Source organism: Pleurodeles waltl, chromosome 9 (assembly GCF_031143425.1).
Source record: "Pleurodeles waltl isolate 20211129_DDA chromosome 9, aPleWal1.hap1.20221129, whole genome shotgun sequence".
Lineage (NCBI taxonomy): Eukaryota > Metazoa > Chordata > Amphibia > Caudata > Salamandridae > Pleurodeles > Pleurodeles waltl.
The window spans coordinates 936,462,995-936,476,556 of NC_090448.1; the positions used below are offsets into that span (position 1 = coordinate 936,462,995).

Here is a 13,562-nt window from a genome sequence, read left to right on the forward strand (position 1 = left end):
CATAAGTAAGGGTCTTGTATTATTGATTTTCAGCTATTATAGACAATGCAAGGATATTATCTAAAGTTCCCAAAGAGCATTGGAAGCCTCTTTGATTGGTTGGCACAACTCTTGCATATAGGTCCATCCTTTTAACGTTTGTAGCAATATTTTCGCGAAACATGTTGCTTTGACATCAAAAAGGCTACTAACCTGTGAATAGAAGTAATGGTGTTGGACTTCTTTTTTTGTAAATCCCCGTTGTTTGTTCCCTGTATGAATTTCCCAGTTATTTCTCTCTTTCAGTGTGCCTCCAATCTATTGTTCCATCGACTCTGTTTCAACTTAGAATAACGCTTTGGCAATTCCTAACGGTCTGACTTTGATGAGATAACAAAAGCAAATGCACGAATGCATGAGTGTTGTATTTATGTGACAGCTGATTATAGCCCGGCCTATGTGCTTTGGCCATGTGCATTGACATTTGTTAGGTGATAGGTTTGTGGTTTTACTCCACTATTCAACATCTTGTTTCTTCATGCTGCCTATTAGTAAAACTCACGTTTCCTATTTTACACATGTGTTTAGAGAGATCAAGGACTCTCAAACTAAGGTCTTAGACCTTGCAGTAATGCAAATAATGTGTTTTTTTACTCTGGTAGACGTTTTAATGTATCACTGTTTCAATGGAATCTCGTAAGGTTCGCCTTGCCATTAGTTTTAAAGAGGGGACCTGTGGTGTTTGTTTCTAGGGCATGGAATATTGCTTTGGATTGTAAAATGTGATTATCCAGCCATGCATATCCTTTTTGGTCTTGCAGCTTCTTTTTTGGACACTATCCCAGCCTACGGAAGGTGATGAACAATGATGGTCTTATACATCAAACATTTTTAGAATGGTAAGTTTTCATAATTTGCTATCTTGTAAAGCTACAAATGGTGGATCTAAAACACAAGCTTGAAGAAGTAAAATGTTCATACCAACATGATGCTGATAGATATACCATCATTTTTCACATGTAAGACTGTAACACAGCATCTTGGATATGGCCTAGGGGCAGTGGTTCCCAACCTATGGTCCGGGGACCCCTGGGGGTCTGCGAAGCCTTCTCAGGGGGCCCTCAACTGTATAGAAAATTAAAAGATATTAATAAATATTGACAAATTAGGTCCCAAGCTTCCAGTAATGACTCAGTGGGGGGTCCCCGGATTCCAATGATGATTCAGTGGGGGTCCCTGGGTTCCATTAATGATAAAGTCGGGGTCCACAGAAGTCCAAAGGTTGGGAACCACTGGCCTAGGGACAAGATCTTTCTACATTTAACATACCTCATGACATTTAGCAATGGCACCAACTCAAGATGCATCTACCACAGTATATGGATTAGGCAGGTAAGCTTTCTTTTTAGACACTGTCGGATTTTGTTGTTCAAACTGACAAGCATGTTAAACTAGTCTTGATTCCTGCCCCTACTAACTACTTGTGTTGCATTGTCAGTGTGTTAGTCTCTAGCCTCTCTGTATTCAGGCTGACAACCGTCCTAGTTGAATGGGAGATTGAAGATGTGAGACCATTATTGAAACCCTTATGAATGGATGATGTAGCAGGACATTGACAATTGTATGTGCAGAGCTGCGGAAGAAAAAAAAACGGGACTGAAAATTGTAGCTCTGCTTTCATGCATAATTCCTATAGGTTGGTGGTTACTATTTGAGCTAAAAATGAATTCTTATCATGTATAGAATTGTGTTTGTAAGTAGATCACCTTCACCATCATGTTTTTGAATATTTTATATTGTGCTACATGTCTCACACCTTCAGCTCAGTCAAGCTACCAATCAGTGTGTCCACAAGGGTCTTTGAATCATCTCTGTCTTTCAAAAGGTGTGCTCATAAGCTCTGAGGAGGTTAGTTTGCACATGTTAAGCTTTTACTCTCTATCCCCCTTCCTACCCAGCGAGTGAAGAGGTAAAAAATGCTGTGGCTAAAATGTAATGTCAGAGGACAGTCAAACACAATATCATTGCTGTGAATTAAATAGTGTTCAGACAAAGGCTAAAGCTACGTGTCATTTTTAGGTAACACCGACCTAAATGTGGAATCCTGGCTTGCTACTACAATCCAAAAGCTTAAGGTGATGTGCACAGTCCGTAAACTATCATAACAGAATATGGCCAAATGCATACGAGCCTCAAAGAATGTCAACCGAGAATAAGAGTAGGTAGGAATTGAGAAGCCATAGAATAAGGACGGCTGCCAATCCGTGCGCGACCCTTCTCACTAACTGACCTATCACAGCACGGCTCCAATTACGTCACACTCACACACACTGCAGCTGACAAAGTCTTGCGGCTTGCCTTCCTCACTCTCTATTCACACAAAACTAATGCAATATATTGCAAGCACTTTAACAACAAAACTCAAATTTGCCGGTTTACTACAGGAAGGGTAACACAATCGCTTCAGAACTTTACAGAGATTCCACTTGAAGCCTCTGCCGCTACTCTCTCCTTCTCAGATCCCGCACTGGCAAGCAAAATTTGACCCGCAAATTTCACTCTCGACTTGTCAATGGCTCGTCCTAGTGTACTTTAGAACTCGCCAAATCTCCATCGAAGGTTTTCACTCACACACTTTGACTCAAACTTGACTCATCAATCACGCCTGATTGACCTATTAAACCTCACAAATTACAACTTAAACCAAGTGTCTCATACACTTATCAATATACTCCAGAGTCTTAGACCACGCAGGGTCCGTACATCACCACCAACCACGTGGACAATTTTTTAGCACAAAGTGCCACACTCACATGAAGTTCACCGAATTCCCTACTCTCATACTGCAGAGTACGCACACTCCTACTAAAACGTCACCTGGCCTAAATTCTCACAAACCTCACAATTCACCTGCGATATTCATAAGCTGTGCAAGCGCAATCCCTACACCAAACATGCTATCACTAGAACGCCAAGAACATACCCAACTCACTTCGGCAAGCTCCGAGATTCCGGGAAAGTCATTTGGGACTTAGGGGCACATCATATCTCCAATTTGCATTATTTCAAAACACAATTCTAAAACAAATATCCCTCGTCCTAGGGCCCCAAAGGGCCTAAAACATCCTCTGCTACCAGAATTGATAATGGGTCCCGCCCTAGGTAATTTACTTACTCTGGGACTCGTTTTAGCCCAATGAACCTTTTGACCCTGATTGGAGACACCTTAAGATGAGATATCTATTCAGCATTTCAATCAATAGATCAATAACCTCATCAATATTCACAATAGCAAATCAATCAAATTAGTTAATGACATTAATAAGAATCGAAACTCACCATGACCTTTCAGCCATGAATAACCACACAGAATTTAGTAAGATTTATGATATTTATTCCCTATTTGTTACACTCTACTAGTAAGTTTATTAGTCTCAATACCAGAAAACACATCAACAAAGTCACAATATGGCAACTTGAATAAGACTTCATCAAAGCAAAGATCACGAACATTAGAAGAAAGAACAACGTCAACATGAATCAACTTTAGCAGAGTATCATTAGCGCATTATGCAACAAAGCAAAGATTCAGTCATTTGTCTATTTGCATTCATTTAGTGAATTCCTTAACTAACCTTAAAGAAGCATCAGCATGTTGGGCTTCATGCAAAACAATTTAGTAACACAAATTTCGAAAACATCTAACTATGGTCTCTATCAAAAGAGCAGTTGGTACCTAGAAAGAAAAGGCAAACAGACAATTACAATTTCATTATCATATAGTTGCCCTCCGTAATGGGTCAGCATACAGAGTCAGTCTTCCAGGGTAAGCAGCAAAGTCTCAGCAAGACAAGGCAATAAGGAACACTTCCCTCATAAGGAGGAAAAGTAAGTATCGGGCAAGGCAAGGAAGGTGAGGATCGTTTGAAGAATCAAACAGCAAAGTCTTTAAGACAGAATGTCATAGTAACAGCATGAATAGCTCAGTAAAGACAATGGCAAAATGGCTTAGAAAATTGGCGTAGAATGACTAATTTCTCCGTGTGTCACGGTATTATATCAATCTTGTTGTACAAGCTTCTAATTTCCAATTGGGCAAAATTTGGTGCATCATTATTTCTATCCAATGATCCGTCAATCACCTTACTAGAATTTTCACTTAAGGCAGTTCTCATGTAGTTTATTGGCTCCTGTAATTGATGTCTTCAACAGGTAGAGTGTCAGGTAGGAAAAGTTACACTCGCTGTTTGTCAGTGGTTCCATTGTCTTTACCATTTCAGGCGACCTTGCACCTGTTGCGAATTGCACTCTTGCATTTGACAAGAATGTCTCCTTAAGCAAGTCGGGTCTCATGAGAAAGAATTTTCTACGGCTACACACACATCTCTAACTTCTGGAAAAGTACAGTTTTGTGTCCTTCAGCAAGACAGCACATTGCACGCTAGAAAAACACATTTAATACGAGACCAGGCAGCTAGGCCCAGACCCTTGCTAACTAAGGCCTAGTGATTAATTTAGAAAAACCTTAACAGGTAACTCTTAATGCTAATACAGAATCATACATTGGTACATTAATAATCCATTATTAATAAATTTAATTAATCATCGTATACATTGGTGGCCACTCCCCATGAGCACATTTCAAACACATACATTAATAGCACATTAATACATTTTCTATGCGGCTTCATTGTGCATTATTTTGCAAGCCTTTCATGTTAATTTTTAGTTATAAAAGCTACACTCCAACAATCCCTCCTCTGATGACTCTTGTCATCACACAAATCCCTTCCTTTTCATTCATTCATTTTCTTATCTCTTTCATTTCTGTTTCTTCCCCTGATTTTACATTTTCATATTTTGCTCTGAACTATTTTTCCCTCTTCTTTTCTTCCTTCTTCGTATTGCGTTTTCCCAATTTTGCTTTGATCCTTTTACTTTTTTGATTCTTAGCATGATAACCATAGCCCAAATAAATAGGCCAGAACAATTACTATTCCCTGTATTAATTTTCCCAATATCCCATGCCAAATATTACTAAACCAGCTTCCCACATGAGCATGTCCTTTTCCAACCTTTTCCCAAACTCCCGGTTCTTTCAGTTCCTTCAAATCTGCACTATCTCTTGTTAGGTAAGTGAGCATACTTCTAATCTCATTACTATTGTCAGGTATGTAGGCACAGCAGTGACCCTCGTTAAGCATCTTAGAGACTCCGCCATTTTTCGCTAAAAGAATGTCTAAACCAAGCCTGTTTTGAAGAGTCATAGCCCTCTCCGCAGCAAGTTCGGTATCCATCAGGAGTATAGCTCCTGTGAAGTTTGTCAGCATGTTATCCACAATAGTAGACGACTTTCGAATCTTTATGGAGTTTAAGATAACCCCTACTGAAGGAATTATTGCTCCAAATATGTCTCCTACTACACCAGCGGCAGTCTCTCTCTTTTGTCTAGTATGAAGTAATTCAGTCACTTTCGGGAATTTCTATTCTAGCTGGTAAATCTTTGGGAAAACTATTCCCAAATAACATGTCCCATACCATCCCTTTGGAAGACGCTAATAAGCATTAAGCCCACAAATATAATAGACCCCTGAGATTGTTTGTTCCATTCCGTTTAATATGAATGTCCATTTGCTCTGAAACAAAAACACATGCTTACATTCACACGTTCCCACAAACACATTGTCATCATACGACTTTGGCCGCGTAATGCAAAGCTTACCTACATGTCGCGCATCTAAAGCTAATTTCCCTTGTTCTCTAACCCCATTGTAATTACCACTATTAATAAAGGATCGTTGCTGCAAACCTTTTTCTAATTTCCCCTTTAAAACCCTCCTTCTATCTTCAGTGTGATCTAAAAAGCTTTTCTCTATAGGTGTAAGTAAGCATGTCAGGTTATTGCAGTGTGCATAAGATGTACTAATTGTTACTCTAGGTTCAAAGAACCCTTTAATCAGCTTTATGGCATAATATTTAGCTACTCTATTCAAATCTTCTATGATAAGCACATAAGAGAACACAAGGTCGTATTTAGAGTAAAAATATTGCACTTCTTCTTGGTTATAGAAACTGGTTAGTAGCAGACTACAAATTATCCCATACGTTAGTGGCAAACTGTGATATGTAACTCCCTCTTGCACTGAAACAGGAATTTGTGTACACACATAACAGGCTTTCGCATCCATAGTATCAACATACTCACTCAGCAAGCAATAGAAAATATTAGTAGACAGTTCCTCTTTTGTGTTAGTTTCCTCATGCAGATACACTGTATCTTGCTCAAACCTCTCTCACGGTGTTAGTGTAACAGCCTCAGAAACTGTAGCATTGTTAGCTTCATTCTCATCCACCAAACGCACCTCCACAAACAAAGCTATAATGAATATAACACGTACAACACCCAAAGCGACACCCAAATATTTACAACGCCTACTCCCCTCACTATCATTTCCCGTGTTAGGCATGATCTGTAAAGTATCAGAAAGTAAAGTGCTATAAGTGTAAACAACTAATCTGAGGATGGTTAGAAACTCTCTTTTTTTTTTCTTCTTTTTCAGCAAAGCTAAGCAAAGTCTTTGCTTCAGCACATATTTACAGCTTTCTCATTCACTCCCAGGATCCTTGTCAATTCAGGTTAGCGGCTTGTCACAATCTGTTTTCAAAAGTCAATTCAGGTTAACAGTGTCACATCCGGTAATTTATCAGTCTCTTTTCTCAGGTTTCTTTTACTCAATTTCAAATAAACACAGTCTCTTTTCCCCATTGCTAAATTCAAGTACCATAGTATTGACCTGGGACTTCTCGATCAAAACAGAATGCCAAGAACTCTTGTTGCCATTCAGCTGAAGTTGCATAAGTCCATTCAGGACCTGCGTATCTTCTGTTTGCTATTCTCTTTCTTTTCAACTTGTGGTCACCCTGCAATTCCCCTTCGTTCAGGTCTTCTTTCCTTGTGGTATCGACCTCTTCCTCTATTGTTTCATCAACAACCACCTTTCCTTTTGTTACTTGCGATTCTGGCCACTTGTCTCCTTTCAGTGTCCCTTTACTGTTTGGCTTTCCTGGTTGCTGTTCATTGCCCTCCTCTTGTACTATGATGTTTTCTCTTGCTGGACCTGCAAGTGGCTCAGGAGGAGTCTGAACACTCTGACTTCCTTCTGCCTCAACTCCTTCGCCTTCTGGGTCTGTCAAGGGTTCAACTTCAAACCTGTATCCGTCTGCTTCTTGGAGAACCTCTATTTGGGTCGGTCCTCCTGGTGCCTTAGTTGAGATAGGCTCACCGTCACCCCTTTGGATCTCATTTACAGTTTGAGTGACGAAGCCATCCTCAACGGACTCTCCTTCTGTCTCAGTTCCCCTTTGATTACTCTCTGGCCCTGAGACTTCTTTTTCTGTAGCTGTTATTTTCCACAACTCAATTTCCTAATCAGTTGGACACGTCACCTTCTTTGTGTGACTGGCATGGATCCAGTTTGGAATTCACACATATTTCACAGTAGTAGTAGTAGTTGTTAGTATCACTTGTTACGGCCCCTTCCAACGTGGCTCCAAACACGACTTCCTCACGTGTTTCTTGACAACAACCCAGTCACCATCTTTCAGGTTGTGATTTGGATCATTTATCGGTGGCAGTGTGGTTGCTTCCACCTGGTGAGAGAAAGAGCGGACCACGTCAGCCAGACCCTTGCAGTAGTCCAACACCATATCATCTGTGATATTCACAATAGCATTCGCAGGCACTGCGAGCAATCTCATAGCTCGGCCCATGAGAATTTCATGAGGAGACAGTCCTGTTTTCTTGTTGGGTGTATTTCTCATTGACATTAGCACTATGGGCAATGCATCAGGCCATTTCAAATTTGTAGCTGCGCACATTTTTGCCATTCTCCACTTCAGGGTACCATTCATCTGTTCCACTAATCCTGAGGCTTCAGGACGGTAACTGCAATGCAACTTCTGCTCAATGTTCAATGCTGCACACAAGAGCTTAACCACCTCATTATTGAAGTGACTTCCTCTATCTGATTTTAAAGAGATCGGGAACCCGAAGGTGGTATCAATTCCCTAAGCAGCAACTTCGCTACTGTGAGACTGTCATTCCTACGTGTGGGGTAAGCTTCAGTCCAGTGACTAAAGATACACAAAATCACCAACACGTATCTCAGACCTCCACACACAGGCATCTCAATAAAATCCAATTGCATTCTGCTAAATGGACCTCCAGCTCTCCCAATGTGGCTCAGATTCACCACTGTCCCTTTCCCCGCATTCATCTGCTGACAGATGATGCACCTGTGACAAATCACTTCTGCGGCTTGTCTGAATTTTGGGTCAAAACAGTCAATTTTGAACAACCTGATCATGGCATCTCTCCCAATATGTGCTTGACCATGGTAAATCCTTGCAAACTGTGACAAAAGAATGTTTGGCAAAACCATTTACCCCTCGTCTGACACCCACAAATCATCAGGTCTTTGTACACATTGCATTTTAAAGCAAGAGTGTTTCTCTTCTCTGCTGGAACATCCCTGCAACGTTTTTAATTCTTCCATCGTGTCAACCACCCTCAATGCGTAACCTGTGCATGTCTCATTTTCTGTTTCAGGTAACAATTCCCACTGATCTTTGAACGATATACAGTTCAATGCACAAAACCTTGCGACTTGATCTGCATATCCGTTTCCCTTTGACACAAAGTCTTGTGATTTCACATGAGCGCTGCATTTCACCACGGCAATTTCAAGAGATAACTGAATCGCGTGCAACAATTCCTTAATTCTTTAACCATTTTTCACTGGAGAACCAGAAGAGGTCATGAAACCCCTCTGTGACCAAAATCATGGACAATTCCAAATCCGTACCTGCTGTCAGTATAGATAGTGACTTTCAATTTGTCAGCGGCATGGCATGCCCTAGTAAGAGCAACCAGTTCAGCCACTTGAGCAGAGTATACTCTTTCAAGCCAAGATGCTTCTAGGATACCAGTGATTATACACACAGCATATCCGACTCTCAGTACTCCTACTGAGTCTCTCAGGCATGAACCATCAACAAAGATAATGTAGTCATTTTCTTCTATTGGGTAACTTTAATGTCGGGTCTCGGTTTGGTGCACAGTTCTGTTACCTCAAGACAATCATGTCCTACCTCCTCGGCATCATCAACATCTGTATTCTCATTTGGAAGCAAAGTTGCCGGGTTTAACAAAGTGCAACGTTTCAGTGACACATTTGGTGACCCCAATATAATCGTTTCATATTTCGTTAGTCGGGCATTTGTCATATGCTGTGTCTTGGTTCGGGCAATAGAATTGCGACTGAATGTGGGACCATTACTGTTAAAGGATGTCCCATCACTATGCCTTCACACTGAGTAAGGCTTTGACCAACTGCTGCGACTGCACGCAGAAAACCCGGTAAGGCTGCTGCAACAGGGTCCAAAATAGCTGAAAAATATGCTACTGGGCGGTTTGCACCTCCATGGACCTGTGTCAGGACCGACAAAGAACAAGCATCACGTTCGGGACAAAAGGTTTGTGTAATCAGGCATACCTAAAGCTGGAGCCCTGCACATACACTCCCTCAGCTCAATGAATGCCCTCATCTCTTTCTTGGACATAGTTAGGGTATCTGGGCCATCCTTAACCTCCTTAATGGTCAGTCTCACCAATGGCTTAGAGATAACTGAGAAGCTTGGGATCCACTGGTGACAGTAGCCTACCGTTCCCAAAAACATCCTAACGTCTCTCTTGGATGTCAGGGGATTCATCTGCAATATGGCTGTCACTCTTTCTTTAGATATTTTCCTAGACCCTTTCTCAATCAGATGACCTAAGTACTTCACCTCTTTTTGACAGTACTGCAGCTTCTTTGGGGACACTTTATGCCCATTCTTTCCCAAGTGGTTCAGTAGGGCCATACTATCATACCTGTAGTCATCTTTCGTTTTGAATGCAATCAACAAATCGTCAATGTACTGCACTAGAGTCGAGTTAAAAGGCAATTCTAATGATTACAAATCCTTCTTCAATATCTGATTGAAGATGGAAGGCGATTCCGAAAACCCTTGAGGAATTCGACACCAACTGTAAACCTTGTCCAAGAATTTGAAACTGAAGAGGAATTGGCTATCCTCATGAAGAGGCAAAGAAAAGAACGCTTGAGACAAGTCCACAACTGTGAACCATTCTGCATCAAATGGAACCTGGAACATAATCACAGCTGGATTTGGCACTATGGGGCAACATTTTACCACTATGTCATTAATTTTCCTCAGATCTTGGACAATTCGAACTTTCCCATAAGGCTTTCTCAGTCCCATTATTGGTGAATTACATGGGCTGCTCATCACTTCCTTCAGGACTCCTTGTTTCACAAAGTCTGCAATTATCTGGGTTACCTGTATAAGGACATCTTGTGCCATGTGGTACTGTGGTACCTGGGGAAACATGGCATTCGGCTTCACATCTACTTTAACTGGTTCTACTCCTCTTATCAGTCCCACTTCCTTTCCTGTCAAGTCCTACACCTTCTCTGTGACTGTTCCCTGTAATTCTGTTGGCAAATCGGTCACTGTGAACATCGGGAAGAAGCTTATCAAAGGGTACTCCTGATCTGTGGTCTCCGTTTCTGGCTCTGAGATCTGACCATCATCCCCTTCATCATCACTGTTTGTCTGCACCTCAATCCCTTCGTTGGAACAGGTGATCGAACACCTCGTCTTACACAGCAAGTCTCTTCCCAGTAGGGACACGGGACTTGAATCACAGACTACAAACCTGTGCAATCCCTGAAAGGTACCAATTTCAACCTGGACCGGATCTGTAATCGGATTAGTCAGGAGCTGGTTTGCCACTCTACTACCTTTATGGTATGCCCTGAAAGAGGCAACTTCAGAACCTCTGCACTTCTGACTGTAGAGCGTGTAGCTCCTGTATCTACCAGGAATGAAACTTCATGACCCATTACCTTCCCTTGCACATAAGGGCCCCTCTGATCTACTTCGAGGGATGCTGCAAGCCTGCACTCCTCACTATCCGAACAGTCATCCGACCATTCATCGTTTATTCCATTCTCACTGTGCAATGGGAACTGCTGTACTGCATTATTTTGACTCATTGCTTGACCTGTGACCTGTTGAGGAAGCATCCCCTGTTGCTGTCCCATTGGAGCTAAAGGCAACTGCATTTGCTGTCTAACTACCACGGGAATCTGCTGTTGCACTTGCTGCACCTGCACTATTTGTACACGTGGCATTTTCACTTGTTGCGTGGGTTGGAGACCCTGCATCTGCACCATGTTATTCTGGAAGTTCGGATTAGGACCCCTCATTCTTGGTCCTTTGACATTTGAGAATGCATTGACATCATTGCTTTGTTGAACAACACCCTCCTGCACCATCATCGGGCACTCCCGCTTCCAATGTCCCACACCCCGCACGCAATGCATGGTAACACTTTCTTCATCCCTTATACATCATTTTGGACCACAACAGTATTCAAGTCTGGACCACGGTTCACAAAACCTCCTCGACCTCTGCCTCTAGTTTGCGTTTGAGACATTCTGTTTCCTTGCAGCTGTTGCACCATTTGCTGCACTCCATTCCCCTGCATCCCTGCTTGCGCTGCCTTAATTTGCATCACCATCACCTTCTCTTTCAACTTTCTCTGCTTCAACTCAATCGCATCACTTCCGTATTTCGCATACTGCAACACCTCATCAATTGGCTTCGCTTGCCAACAGATCAAATGATTCTTAATCATCTGGCTAATCTCTGGCCTCAGCCCCTCAACAAACCTGAACACAAGGTGATTCATGTCTTTCGGCTCTATGACCTCTGGACCGCTGTAATGCTTGAACGCTTTCAACAACCTCTCGTAGTATGCATGTATCGACTCTTTAGCTTCCTGTGCCGTTCGATCAATCTTTTGCCAATCAATATTCTGCGGCGACACCTTCTGCTTCAAAAACTCAATTACCTTATAGTAGTACTTCATTACATCAGGAGACGGTGCTCCTGTAACCATGTCCCTTGCCGGTTCCGCTGTCGGCCAGTCAACACTCCTCTTGCAATCAAGCCACAAATCAGCAGGTTCAAACAGTGTATTCAAGTCTTCCCAAAGACGTTTCACAAGCTTCACAAACCTGTCTCTCTGCTGATACCATTCTATTGGCTTCTTCCTCAACCTGGGAAAGTCATTTGTGAATGACAAAATGTCACCTCTAGACCACGGTACATGGACTAGAACCCCTCCAGCTGTTTCTCTCATTGGTAACATCTTTATCATACCTGTATCTGCCACGGCTTTCGCCTGCTGCTGTTCGGAACAATCACTTTTCCTCTTATCTCTCTTCTTCACCCATCTGCCTTCCCACTTCTCTAATGCTCCCCAAACTTGAGCACTCTGTCGAATTTCTTTAAGGTGTGCCTTCATTCCAGTGGACCTCATGTGATCAAAATCTTTAGGTTCAAAGTCTAACCTGTAACTCCTCTTCAGATGCTTAGTATTGTCTAAGTCTATGCCATATTTGTCTGCCAATTGCTAACCTCTGGTGTACCTTGGTTATCTTGGGGCACAGATACCTCAGTTCTGCTTCAGTGTATGATTCCAACCTGTTTACTCCCATACTCCCTTCAACTAACTCAGCTGCTTCCATGCCCAACCTCAAAAAATTCAGGTATTCCTCTCTCTCTGACCGCTCTGCTGTTACAGGAGTAGTCTGTGGAGAACTAAGCTTGTCTAGCCATTCATTGAATTGTTGCGCTGTCAAACCTTGCAACAAGATATTTCCAGCCTGCATCATCGGTGTTTGCGGCACATTCGCACTTGGTATCTGTGGAGTTAGTAGTCCCAAACCTGCTTGTCTCATTGTCTCTAAAGTGACCCCAATCAGACTGAAGTCTAACAAGGATCCAGATCTCTCTGCTGTCTGTTCTCCCGGTGTCACCCCTTGAGAGCTTCCTCTTATCACCTCTTGAGTCATTACCCCTTGGTCACATACACTAAGCTTTGCCTGTGCATACAGAGGTACTGGTGGACCAACGGTATTTGGCAAAGATATAGCTGCTGGCGCCTGTCTGTTTCCCAAACCCTGTGGAGCATTAACTCCCATAGCTTCATACATTACAGGTGCTGTGGCTGACTGCGGTCCTGTGACCAAAGTGTAATTCAGAACCACCTGTTGCTGTGGCTGGAGCAGCAGAAGTGGAGTTGGCTCAATCTGCACTAATTTTGATCTTGTATATGCTGGATCAGGCGGCACCATCAAATTTGTGGTTGTCTCTAATACTGGAACATCAGGGTAAAGCCTCTGAACTGGTGGTGGTTGCAACTGTGTCTGCATCTCTAGGGCAGTGGATACACTAACACCATTCTGTATTGGAGCTGATGTGGTAACATTATTTGTGTGTATTCGTGGTCTCCTGATTCTGTGTCGAATTTACAGGACCTGCACTAGTACTTGGTCTATTGCCATCTATGGCATATGGTGGCGGTTGATCATGCAACAACTGATTGAGAAACACATCATCATCTGAATCATCTGCATCTGCCCAAGACTTCTTAGTCTTCTTTTGCTTGC

General features: G+C 42.3%; 1 protein-coding gene across 1 annotated transcript in view; it reads left to right on the forward strand.

Annotated features, from left to right (window-relative positions):
* Positions 1–13,562, forward strand: part of LOC138260124 (cholesterol 24-hydroxylase-like) — a 237,165-nt gene that overhangs the window by 22,969 nt on the left and 200,634 nt on the right. The window contains exon 2 of the mRNA XM_069208299.1: positions 801–878. Within this exon, the coding sequence (XP_069064400.1) occupies positions 801–878 (78 nt within the window). The remainder of the gene's footprint in view (positions 1–800; positions 879–13,562) is intronic.